Below are 13555 nucleotides of genomic sequence, written 5' to 3'. Positions count from 1 at the left end.
GACGTCTCCGTCGCGGGCCCCGCCTACCTGCACACGCGCTCGAAATGAGCGGACTGTTGCCTCGTGTGTGGGCGAGTCCGCTCATTTCAAAAGTTGCGCGGACTTAGTACGACGAACAAAGTTTGCCGTATTTGTCCGCTCAAAAAGTGCCGTGTGTGGGCGTGTTCGTTCATTCAAAAGTTTGAGCGGACTGTTTGACGAACTTAGTTTCGGCAGACAGTCCCCGCGTGTGTACGCCGCCTAAGAGACAGTGCACCTCCACCACATAGAGTGCATGCTTACCAGAAGGCAAGCTCTTATGGGCCTGCGGCTATAAACCCAGCCAGGGGGAGTGTTGATAATGCACAGATATTGAATGGGAAAAATCTTGGATCAAGCACCAGGCGACCAGGGAGACTCGAGCATTTCATCACAATCTGACGTTCCCTGAGATGTCAGATTCTGACAAAACGTGCTATGGGAGGTTTGACATGCTGACGTCATCATGCTGTAATGCAATGGACGGGTGTTAGCAAGCCGCCCGGCTGTTTCCTGATGATTTTAATCAGCATTTCTGTAAGTGCAATTTTTAGCTTCAATAAACCTTATATGGTACGTTTTACACATGGTGAGTCTGTTTACATTTTTGGGCAACGCTTGACCTACCCCCCGGCTGGTTGATGATCGAGTCTCCCTGGTCGTCTGGTGCTTGATCCAAGATTCTTCCCATTCAATATCTGTGAATTATCAACACTCCCCTGGACAGAGACCCTAGCTGGGTTTATAGCCACAGGCTCATTAGAGCTTGCCTTCTGGTAAGCATGCACTCTATGTGGTGGAGGTGCACTGTCTCTTATGCTGCATCAGACTATCCGGCGGACTTTGCAACGGAGGTCCCTGGACTTTCCGAATGAGCAGACTTGCCCACACACGACCAGACTTTTCCGGCTGACTAGGTCTGGTGGACAATCCGCCGGACTATAGCAACGGATATAGAACGGACTTGCCCACACACAGAGTAAAGTCCGTTCATTTTGAACGTGGCTCCAGGTAGACGGGACTAGCGAAGGAAGTCAATGTCGTGGCCTCCAACGGCGAGATTGACACCTCGCGAGCCCCATCGCCTGGTATGGATTTCAAGGGGAACCCGTACACCAAAAAATGGCATGGGGGCCCCCCAAAGTCCATACCAGACCCTTATCCGAGCACGCAGCCCAGCCGGTCAGGAAAGGGGGTGGGGACGAGAAAGCGCCCCTCTCCTCCTGGGCCATACCAGGCCACGTGCCCTCACATGGGGGGTGCTTTTCCCCATGTTGATGCGGGCAAGGACATCTTCCCGACAACCCTGGCTGGAACTGTGACATCACCCGGTGACCCCACCCCTTATGCCTATATAAGTCGCCGCACACCGCGTCCCTGCCATTAAGGCCCGGAGAGAGCGTTGTGTCAACATCGGAAGGAAGAAGAGAAGAAGGAGGCGGAAGAATGAAGAAGAAAAAGACAGCGACAAGACCGAGCCAACGCTAGTAAAAGAGCTGTAAGAAGATAGCGGAGGCCCAGCAAGAAGAACCAAAGAGCAGGAGAAGACCCCGAAGTGAGAAGACCCCTCGCTCATCCCCACCCCCTTTCCTGACCGGCCAGGCTACGTGCTCGGATAAGGGTCTGGTATGGACTTTGGGGGGACCCCCACGCCATTTTTCACTTAAAGGGTTCCCCTTTAAAACCATACCAGGCGACGGGGCTCGCGAGGTGTCAGTCTCACCGATGGAGGCGGCGACATTGACTTCCTTCGCTAGTCTTATCTAAATGGAGTCACGTTCAAAATTAACGGACTTTACTCCGTGTGTGGACAAGTCCGTTTATTTCAAAAGTCCGGCAAACTAGCGTACAGACAGGCGGATTGTCCGCCGGACAATTTTGAATCAAGACTTCGTTTTAAGTCCGCCGGAGCCCACACATGGGCAGATTGTCTGGTGGACTCTGGTCCGCCATATAGTCTGATCGTGTGTACGTGGCATTAGTGGTGTTTATTACAAGATTATACACTGGTGCACACTATATGGACTGAATTTTTGAAACACATTGGTTGCTGTTGTGTTGGAAGGTCATACATATTCATTATGGGTTTGTTTTTTTTGCATTATATTCATATTATTTTCTATGTTTTTCATTTATCCAATTTTTTTTTATTGCTATTTTATAGCACTGCTTTATTCAACTTTATATTTGTATATGTGTGTATTTAACGTTTTTAACAGCTGCTTTGTTTTTTTGTTTATTTTTATTGGTATTTAGCATGGTATTCTCTACTTTTATAATTACTAATGTATAATTATCACTAGTGATGGCCGAACGGTTCGCCCGGCGGTCGTTTCGCGGCGAATTTCCGACTTTCGCCGTCCGCGGGTTCGAACGCCTTTTTCCGTCGTTCGCCCCGGCGGACTTACGTGTTTAATGTATACAAGAACTTTAACCTTTCGTGACACGTTTATCATGTGTTACAGGACAACCAATTGAGACATGACAGCTCATGGACACTTGGACATTCCCCCTAACCTATAAATACACCCGATCCGGTGGCCATTTTACATTCTTTCTTCTGTCACTGTAGGGAAAGGATCCTGTGTGGAGTAGGGACAGAGAAAACGCTAGCTATTTGGTACACAAAAGTTCTTTTCAGGACTGGTATAGGTGTTAGGTCAGCAGCCTGAGTTTCTTTTGTCAGTTTAGATAAAGGGACAGAGCGCTGTATGCTGCTATTTTAGGGACAGCTCAGCCAGATTAGTCTTTCTTCATCATCATCATCATCATCATCATTAGCTGTTACTATCAGGTCCACAAAAGAGCTGTTCCAGCTAATCGTTCCAGCCTACTCTTTTTTGCCAATTTGTATAGGGACAGGCAGGAAGCAGTGTGTCAGGCAGTGAGGATAATTTTAAAGACTTGCTGTTACTATTAGTTCCACAAAGGTTCTTTTCAGGACTGGTATCAGTGGTACGGTAATAGGCTTGTACACGTATAATATTCTTTCTTCCAAATATAGAAAGAATATTATACTTGACTGCTGCCCTTCTGCTGCAGTCTGCTAATCATTCACAACTCACTTGTTCCACAAAAGTTCTTATAAGGACTGGTAACTTGGTCTGTCTAGGGTGCTACGGTACATAGGCTTGGGTGCGGTACAGTCTGCTGTTCTGTAAGGACCGCTATCGGTCCACAATAGATAGGGTTGCCGTGCACTACTGCTGACCGCTGCCCTATACTGCAGCAGTCCTTCAGCGGTATAGGGACTGACGCACAGTCTGCTAAACACTAATACACAACCTGCTTGGTCCACAAAAGTTCTTATAAGGACTGGTAACTTGGTATAGGGTGCTACGGTACATAGGCCTGAGTGCGTTACAGTCTGCTGTTCTGTAAGGACCGCTATCGGTCCACAATACATAGGGTTGACGTGCACTACTGCTGACCGCTGCCCTATACTGCAGCAGTCCTTCAGCGGTATAGGGACTGACGCACAGTCTGCTAAACACTAACACACAACCTGCTTGGTCCACAAAAGTTCTTATAAGGACTGGTAACTTGGTATAGGGTGCTACGGTACATAGGCCTGAGTGCGTTACAGTCTGCTGTTCTGTAAGGACCGCTATCGGTCCACAATACATAGGGTTGCCGTGCACTACTGCTGACCGCTGCCCTATACTGCAGCAGTCCTTCATTGGTATAGGGACTGACGTACAGTCTGCTAATCACTAACACACAACCTGCTTGGTCCACAAAAGTTCTTATAAGGACTGGTAACTTGGTATAGGGTGCTACGGTACATAGGCCTGAGTGCGTTACAGTCTGCTGTTCTGTAAGGACCGCTATCGGTCCACAATACATAGGGTTGCCGTGCACTACTGCTGACCGCTGCCCTATACTGCAGCAGTCCTTCATTGGTATAGGGACTGACGTACAGTCTGCTAATCACTAACACACAACCTGCTTGGTCCACAAAAGTTCTTATAAGGACTGGTAACTTGGTATAGGGTGCTACGGTACATAGGCCTGAGTGCGTTACAGTCTGCTGTTCTGTAAGGACCGCTATCGGTCCACAATACATAGGGTTGCCGTGCACTACTGCTGACCGCTGCCCTATACTGCAGCAGTCCTTCATTGGTATAGGGACTGACGTACAGTCTGCTAATCACTAACACACAACCTGCTTGGTCCACAAAAGTTCTTATAAGGACTGGTAACTTGGTATAGGGTGCTACGGTACATAGGCCTGAGTGCGTTACAGTCTGCTGTTCTGTAAGGACCGCTATCGGTCCACAATACATAGGGTTGCCGTGCACTACTGCTGACCGCTGCCCTATACTGCAGCAGTCCTTCATTGGTATAGGGACTGACGTACAGTCTGCTAATCACTAACACACAACCTGCTTGGTCCACAAAAGTTCTTATAAGGACTGGTAACTTGGTATAGGGTGCTACGGTACATAGGCCTGAGTGCGTTACAGTCTGCTGTTCTGTAAGGACCGCTATCGGTCCACAATACATAGGGTTGCCGTGCACTACTGCTGACCGCTGCCCTATACTGCAGCAGTCCTTCATTGGTATAGGGACTGACGTACAGTCTGCTAATCACTAACACACAACCTGCTTGGTCCACAAAAGTTCTTATAAGGACTGGTAACTTGGTATAGGGTGCTACGGTACATAGGCCTGAGTGCGTTACAGTCTGCTGTTCTGTAAGGACCGCTATCGGTCCACAATACATAGGGTTGCCGTGCACTACTGCTGACCGCTGCCCTATACTGCAGCAGTCCTTCATTGGTATAGGGACTGACGTACAGTCTGCTAATCACTAACACACAACCTGCTTGGTCCACAAAAGTTTTTATAAGGACTGGTAACTTGGTATAGGGTGCTACGGTACATAGGCCTGAGTGCAGTACAGTCTGCTGTTCTGTAAGGACCGCTATCGGTCCACAATACATAGGGTTGACGTGCACTACTGCTGACCGCTGCCCTATACTGCAGCAGTCCTTCATTGGTATAGGGACTGACGTACAGTCTGCTAATCACTAACACACAACCTGCTTGGTCCACAAAAGTTTTTATAAGGACTGGTAACTTGGTATAGGGTGCTACGGTACATAGGCCTGAGTGCAGTACAGTCTGCTGTTCTGTAAGGACCGCTATCGGTCCACAATACATAGGGTTGACGTGCACTACTGCTGACCGCTGCCCTATACTGCAGCAGTCCTTCATTGGTATAGGGACTGACGTACAGTCTGCTAATCACTAACACACAACCTGCTTGGTCCACAAAAGTTCTTATAAGGACTGGTAACTTGGTATAGGGTGCTACGGTACATAGGCCTGAGTGCAGTACAGTCTGCTGTTCTGTAAGGACCGCTATCGGTCCACAATACATAGGGTTGACGTGCACTACTGCTGACCGCTGCCCTATACTGCAGCAGTCCTTCAGCGGTATAGGGACTAAGAGTTTTGTCACAGGGTGATTTAAAAAATGACAGGCAGAGGAAGAGGCAGGCCCTTCCGCAGGGGTGGTAGGGGTAGGGCAGGAGCAACAGCCTTGAGCCAAAGTGGGAAGTTGCAGAAGGTGCGTTCAATTACTTTAAAGGACGCACCAGACTTGGTTGAGTGGCTCACTCAGCCTTATTCTTCTGCACCCTCCTCATCCTCTCGATCTGCACCCTCTTCTTCACTCTCTGCTATGTGCACCCCCAAAGACACTACCACCAACAACACCACCACCACCACATACCTTCCGCTTGAGTGCAAATGGGGGCCTTCATGCTCCAGTGTTTTAATAGGGACCCCCGTATAAAAAGCATGAGGGTCAAGGACCAGTACTGGGTGGCAACGTACTTAGATCCCCGGTACAAACACAAAATGGCGGAAATGTTACCGCCGTCGCAGAGGGCTGTCAGAATGCAGCACTTCCAGGCCTTGCTTCGAGAAATGCTGCATTCTGCTTTTGCGTGCGCTGGCAGAGGAGCAATTCCCACTCCCAGAGAAGGATTTGCGGGTACCAATCCAACAGCGCCTGCAAGAAGAGGCCGGTTTGAAGATGTGTTGGTGACTTCGGATATGAGGTCATTCTTTCAGCCGACCCATCGACAGGTGTCATCCGGATCCAGCATCAGGGAACGCCTAGACCGTCAGGTGTCCGACTACATTGGGTTAACGGCCGATGTGGACGCTCTGAGGAGTGATGAACCCCTAGACTACTGGGTGGGCAGGCTTGACCTCTGGCCAGAGCTTGCCCAATTTGCAATCGAACTGTTGGCTTGCCCCTCATCCAGTGTCCTGTCCGAAAGGACGTTCAGCGCAGCAGGGGGGATTGTGACCGATAAGCGTACTCGCCTAGCTCACGACAGTGTTAACTACCTCACATTTCTAAAAATGAATGAGGCATGGATCTCGGAGGAATTCAACACATGTGATCAGTAGACCATGTATATGTCTATAAACAATTTTTGGAATCAAGCACACAGACCTTCTTAATTCATTTGGCTCACTTCCCTGACCCAAAAAAGCACACCGTACTATATGCCCCTACCCTCCTCTTTGAAGAGGTTGAGCGGTGTCATATTTCTACTGGGGCTGCTTATTATGAGGGGTTCCCACCATCCCTGTGCTGTGCTGACTTCCTCCTGGGTGTTCTTATTATGAGGGGCTCCCACCATCCCTGTGCTGTGCTGACTTCCTCCTGGGGGTTCTTATTATGAGGGGCTCCCACCATCCCTGTGCTGTGCTGACTTCCTCCTGGGGGTTCTTATTATGAGGGGATCACACCATCCCTGTGCTGTGCTGACTTCCTCCTGGGGCTGCTTACGGTGCTGCTGTCAGCGCTGTATGTCACGGAGCTGCTGTCAGCGCTGTATGTCACGGAGCTGCTGTCAGCGCTGTATGTCACGGAGCTGCTGTCAGCGCTGTATGTCACGGAGCTGCTGTCAGCGCTGTATGTCACGGAGCTGCTGTCAGCGCTGTATGTCACGGAGCTGCTGTCAGCGCTGTATGTCACGGAGCTGCTGTCAGCGCTGTATGTCACGGAGCTGCTGTCAGCGCTGTATGTCACGGTGCTGCTGTCAGCGCTGTATGTCACGGAGCTGCTGTCAGCGCTGTATGTCACGGAGCTGCTGTCAGTGCTGTATGTCACGGAGCTGCTGTCAGCGCTGTATGTCACGGAGCTGCTGTCAGCGCTGTATGTCACGGAGCTGCTGTCAGCGCTGTATGTCACGGTGCTGCTGTCAGCGCTGTATGTCACGGAGCTGCTGTCAGCGCTGTATGTCACGGAGCTGCTGTCAGTGCTGTATGTCACGGAGCTGCTGTCAGCGCTGTATGTCACGGAGCTGCTGTCAGCGCTGTATGTCACGGAGCTGCTGTCAGCGCTGTATGTCACGGTGCTGCTGTCAGCGCTGTATGTCACGGAGCTGCTGTCAGCGCTGTATGTCACGGAGCTGCTGTCAGCGCTGTATGTCACGGAGCTGCTGTCAGCGCTGTATGTCACGGAGCTGCTGTCAGCGCTGTATGTCACGGAGCTGCTGTCAGCGCTGTATGTCACGGTGCTGATGTCAGTGCTCTGTATTACGGTGCTGCTGTCAGTGCTCTGTATCTCCTGCACCCTCTTGTTTGCCTACCCTGGTCCCTGACCTTCCCTCTCCTCCATTGCCTTCATTAGCTCCATAGTCCTGAATTGTCAGAACAATTTCCCAAATAAAAAAAAAATGCTTGTAGTTATCGATCCCAAATTCACCTCATACATGTATTATGCTATTGTCCAGGTGGTGGGACTGCGTGCTACCCCCTAATAATTACCCCGTGGCCGCAAATTCGACCTAAAGGTTTGCGAAATTCGCCTCCCATTGAAGTCAATGGAGCCCGCGGCGAACGGTCGTTTTCGCGAACGTTTGTGCCCGTTCGCGTTTCGCGTTCGCGAAACGTCCCGTCGGAAGTTCGTCCATCACTAATTATCACTAAATAAATTCATAATGCACTCAAACTAAATAATATATGACAATGAATAGATAATAAAGTCCACAGATTCAAATAAATAAATGAATTAAGTTCATGTGATTTAAAAGTTTTTGAGGTGCAGCTTAGATTTTGACCGCTCTGGACATGATGACATCAGAGGACCTGCAACTGGCAGAGCATAGAAGAGCAGATGTTGCAAGTATAGGAAGAAAACAAAAGAAACAGCGCAACCCCATAGTGCAGCATAAAAAATAAAATAAATTACAATCTATTGAAAAATAGAAATTCACTCAAAAAAGTATGCATGTGTAGGGCATGGCATAAAGCAGGGCTCTGCAAAACCCAGGCGCCGGGTCGCATTTGCGACTAGAATTAGTGACCTGGCGCAGCACAGCTGGGGGCATCCTGTCTCCGTGGACCCTCTGGCGTGATCACGCCGGGCCGTTACGCCGGCAATTGAGGCCGCGGCTTTGAGGCCTTCTGCGGTCCTATGATTCCTTCTGGAATCTGGTGCCCTCTTGTGGTGGCCGTTGGTATGACAACCAGCAATGCTAATGGAGCTTTACCTGCCTCTTTTTTTCATTGCCTGCCTATCTCCTTCCCTTTATTTAGCACCCCTAAACATTTTATATATTTTTTATTCTAACACCCTAGAGAATAAAATGGTGGTCGTTGCAATACTGTCTGTCGCACCGTATTTGCTCAGCGGACTTACAAGCGCACTTTTTTGGGGAAAAACAATTTATTTAATAAAAAAATAAAACAGTAAAGTTAGCTCAATTTTTTTTTATATTGTGAAAGATAATGTTACGCAGAGTAAATTGATACCCAACATGCCATGCTTCAAAATTACGCCCGCTCATGGAATGGCGACAAACTTTTACCCTTTAAAATCTCCATAGGTGTTGTTTAAAAAATTCTACAGGTTGCACGTTTTGAGTTAGAGGAGGTCTAGGGCTAGAATTATTGCTCTCGCTCTACCGATCACGGTGATACCTCACATGTGCGGTTTAAACACCGCTTTCATTTGCGGGCGGGACAGGGCGCGTTTAAAATTATTATTTTTTTCTTATTTTAACTTTTTATTTAGATTTTTTTTTTTTTCACTGTTCTTTTAAAAAAAAAATTGTGTCGCTTTTATTCCTATTAGAAGGAATGTAAAAATCCCTTGTAATAGAAAAAAGCATGACAGGTCCTCTTAAATATGAGATCTGGGGTCAGAGAGACCTCAGATCTCATATTTACACTAAAATGCAATTAAAAAAAAATTGTCATTTGAAAAATAAATAAAATGTTCCTTTTAAGAGCTACGGGCAATAACTTGGAGACAGGTGGCGGGGGGGTTGGGTGGGCTATCTTCCCCTCACTCGTCTCCATGTCAGGCCAGGGACAGGTCCAGATCGCCGTTACGGACCTGGCTCTTAACTTTTTTAGCTGGCTCCTAGATTCCAAGCAAATTTGTCAAGCATAAAGGTAATGTGGAAGCCAGAAATGTCCAAGAGGCAGCCAGAGAACTACCAGCTTTGGCCACCAGCTGGGGATGAAAGATGCTGAAGATGGGGGAAGCCACTGTCACTGCAACTGGTGTTTAACTCAAGACTGGAATCCCCAATGTCACTGTAGATACATGCAGTGTAGACTAAAAATATGTTTTGAAGCCAGTTGGCTTCCTCAACAGCCTCATGCTGCAAGTATACTGTAAGTCTTGCAGCCTGGAGAAAGTCTGCATGAGCGGAGGATTTGTAAGTAAAACTGCTTTTTCTGGTCCCCAAGACCTAAATGAGCATTTAACCCTTGCAGTGTGGGGCCAGCCCGACCACAAGGGAGAATATCTACTTTTCCTGGAGTTCATAATAAAATAAATAATAAATAAATAAAAGTTGACCATTGTAAACCCCCTTGTCATCCTTCTCAGATCTTATTCATACTATTGTCACATGACAAATCTTGCAAAATCCTACAAATTTTCACATGTGCATGAAACATGAACAGAAAAAAAAGTGCATGCTTGCAGCGAAATTTATTTATGGCATCCCAAAGACACCAAGCAAGCAGAGCATGCTTACGCGTGCAAAACAACGAATGGTACTACAACCACAGCGAAGCTCAAAAGGTACCCTTACTTTGCCACATCTGTTGCATGTATGGCATCCCATTGAAATTAAGCTCTCACATTACACTCTCGTGTAATGTGTAAAGTGCTGCATTTCAAGGGGACAAGTGGCACTATAGGGGGCTGGGTTGGGTTGGTAATTTTCTTATTTTGAAGAGGTTTACTTCAAGGTCCCTAAGTTTTTATGACAATATATATTTACAGTATCTGATTTCTATAAGTGTGTACATACCTGCTATCTTCCTTACAATCAGGACACTGAAATCTCTAACATGAGTCCTCTTGATTACGTCATGGAACAAGAAGTTGCAGAAGACATGTGCATTTCGAAGAGAAAGCTGAACCGGAGAAAAAAGGATGGAAAAAGCATTAGAAAAAGAGCACAAAATTATTCTCCTCAAATGTCAAAAGAGGCAGGTATGAACCAGTGTTATATAAAAGGATACACGCATGGATGTTTGCAGGTGCAAGGGAACTCTAACGTGAAACGCCAGCATTTTTCCACACCTGGTGAGCTGCAAAGGATGCACTCATGCTTACCTGTGCATATGACGTATGTACGAAACAAGGAGGTTTTACGTTCAGGAAATAAATCAAATGCGTGGATAAAAGCCAATGAAAAAAAAAAGCATTGTACTTACATGTAACATGAGCATAAGTGGCCAGCTGTACGGGTCACCCGCGACTCCACAGGCAAGGGAAAACGCCAGGAATTTTAAGATAGACCTCCTTGTGTCTACACATCTGTGTGTATGTACCCTAAATTCGATTCAGATACCCCCCAGTCTCTGCTGTCACATACCTATCCTGTATGTGACAGCAGAGACTGTACTTTTCAGGTACCACCAAAGCTGCCTCTATTTGTAGTGAAAACGTCAAGGACTTATAGAATGGATCAGTTTGACCTATACGCGCCACATCCCTATTATACTTAAACTTAGACTTATGCCTCGTACACACGATCGTAATTCTCGTAGGAAACAGCTCTGATGGTTTTCCCGACGGAATTCCGATGGAATTCGGCTCAAGCTGTCTTGCCTACACACAGTCACATCAAATTTCGATCATTTATAACGCGGTGACGTACAACACGTACAACGTGACTAGAAAAAGGAAGTTCAATAGCCAGTAGCCAATAGCTTCTCTCTCGTAGTTGAATCTGAGCAATGCGTGATTTTTGGCGTGTTGGAATTGCATACACACGATCGGAATTACCGATAGAAAGTTTTTCCGTCTGTAAAATTGAGAAACTGCTATCAATTTTTGGCTGGCGGAAATTCGGACAGCTAAATTCCGATGGAGCATACCCATGGTCGCATTTTCCGATGAAAAGCTCTCATCGGTCTTTTCCTGGCTCGAATTCCGATCGTATGTACATGGCATTAGATTTAGAACCTGTTTGGCATGGTGGGACTTTCAAGGCACAACAAGACTTATGCCGCGTACACACGACCGGACTTTTCAACATCAAAGGTCCGACGGAACGATTCCGGCAGACCATTCGATCGTGTGTGGGCTGCAGCGGACTTTTGATTTGCAAAAGTCTGACAGACTTTAGAAATGGAACATGTTTCAAATTTTTCCGCCGGAACTCCGCCGGACCCAGTTCCTACCGAGAAATCCGCCCGTGTGTTTGCTAGTCCGACGGACAAAAAACCGACTCGAGAGCAGCTATTGGCTACTGGCTATGAACTTCCTTATTCTAGTCTGGTCGTACGTCATCACGTTCGAATCCGTCGGACTTTGGTGTGATTGTGTGTGGCCAAGTTCGTTCATTCGGAAAGTCCGTCAGAACTCTGTCAGAACTCCGTCAAAAGTCTGTCGGACCTAGTCCCTCAAAGTCCGGTCGTGTACGTGGCATAACAGTTAAAAATATATAACGTTTATTTAGGCAACAAAATATTTTATTTTTCATGCCTGCTCAGGTGCCCCCAGTGCAAGCTGTTTGCTCTGGGGGCACTCGGCAGAAGGGAGAGGCCAGGAGCACCGCCGGAAAACTCAAGCAGAGGAGGATCAGGGCTGCTCTCTGCAGCGCAGGTAAGTATAACAGGTTTGGTTTTTTAACCACTTACTGACAGGCTCATGCATATATACATTGGCAAAGTGGTTCATTCCCGTGAAACGCCATACATGTACGTCAGTTCCCTTAAGAGCCATAGCAGGCATGTGTGCTGCACGGCAGAGGACCAAATGCTCATGGCCAGCATGAGCCATGTAAACACACAAAATCCTTGTTCTGACAGGCGAGAAGAGACAGATCTGCTCTTTGTAGTAATTATGAACAGCGATATTTCTCCTCCTCCAGTCAGTTCAATCCCTCCCCCACAGTTCGAAACACGCACAAGGGAACACATTTAACCACTTGATCACCCCTTGTGTACACCCCTTCCCTGCCAGTGACATTTACACAGTAATCGGTGCATTTTTATAGCTCTGATCGCTGTATAAATGTCCGCCACAATATCATAGTCCCGCTAAAAATCACAGATCACCGCCATTACTAGTAAAAAATAATAATAAAAATGCCATAAATCTTTCCCATAATTTGTTGTGTTTTTGGGTACTTGGGCATCTTTTCTGCTTGAAAGCCCCTCAAGAAAAAGCGAGTTTGGTGGGGGGGGGGTACTGCATGTAGGAGCATATGCCTGTTGACTCCTGCAAAAGCAAAATTGTGTACATGGACACATTGGGTAACATGGAGGGGAGTTTCCAGGCAGAAAAAAATGAGAGCTCAAGCTCAGAGCTCTAAAAAAGCTCAAAAGATTGTAGGGGTTGCTTCTTTTGAGATGCAGTGTGCATGAGCGCTAAGTCTTGTGCCTTGAAAGTCCCACCATGTCAAACAAGTTCTAAGTCTTTCAAGGCTTTCTAGCTAATCTCTTCAGTGTGCAGAAACATGAGCTCATTCATCTTAGTGAACTGAGCCTTTCATGTGCCTGTCTTGTTGCCCTCAACCACAACTGATGAAGACTTGACTGATGGCCCACCCATCTTTCTTGGAATAGCCAATCTATTCTGGCCCTCGAGGATAGCTGACACTTGTTTATCCAGTATACCTTAATGAGGTTAGCTGCAGTAATTTGGTATAAGGTATTACCTAACATACTCCTCCTGGCCAGACCTGTACCTGGTCTTCTGCTCTAGTCATTGGTTCTCTAACAACTCTGCCTCATCGGCAGATTTCCCTTCACTTCATATCCTAGACTCTCACCAGGAAGTTAGATAATATCTTTCCAACATGAGGAACTCCTCCCCTTACATAGTTATCATGGAAAAAAGTGTCCCGTGGAAAGATTTCTCCTACATTTCTAGTCTGGTGACAAATCAACATATTGGGTTTATCCACAATTTAAATAACTCTGGTTGAATAAAAAAAATGATCCGATTTCCCCATCCACACATTCAATGTGGATGAGGGGAATCCTCCAGCTGTGCCATTGTGCTCTGGCAGTGAGACTTCCCTGCATCAGA

General features: G+C 47.1%; 1 protein-coding gene across 1 annotated transcript in view; it reads left to right on the top strand.

Moving 5' to 3' along the window:
* Nucleotides 1–13555, top strand: part of LOC143934088 (uncharacterized) — a 44874-nt gene that overhangs the window by 20063 nt on the left and 11256 nt on the right. Inside the window, exon 2 of the mRNA XM_077457399.1 lies at nucleotides 10342–10504. Within this exon, the coding sequence (XP_077313525.1) occupies nucleotides 10342–10504 (163 nt within the window). The remainder of the gene's footprint in view (nucleotides 1–10341; nucleotides 10505–13555) is intronic.

This window comes from Lithobates pipiens, unplaced genomic scaffold, assembly GCF_037356315.1.
Source record: "Lithobates pipiens isolate NorthernLeopardFrog02 unplaced genomic scaffold, aLitPip1_a1.2 Scaffold_27, whole genome shotgun sequence".
NCBI lineage: Eukaryota > Metazoa > Chordata > Amphibia > Anura > Ranidae > Lithobates > Lithobates pipiens.
Note: the sequence above shows the minus strand (reverse complement) of the source record. Positions and strands in the feature narration are given on the sequence as shown.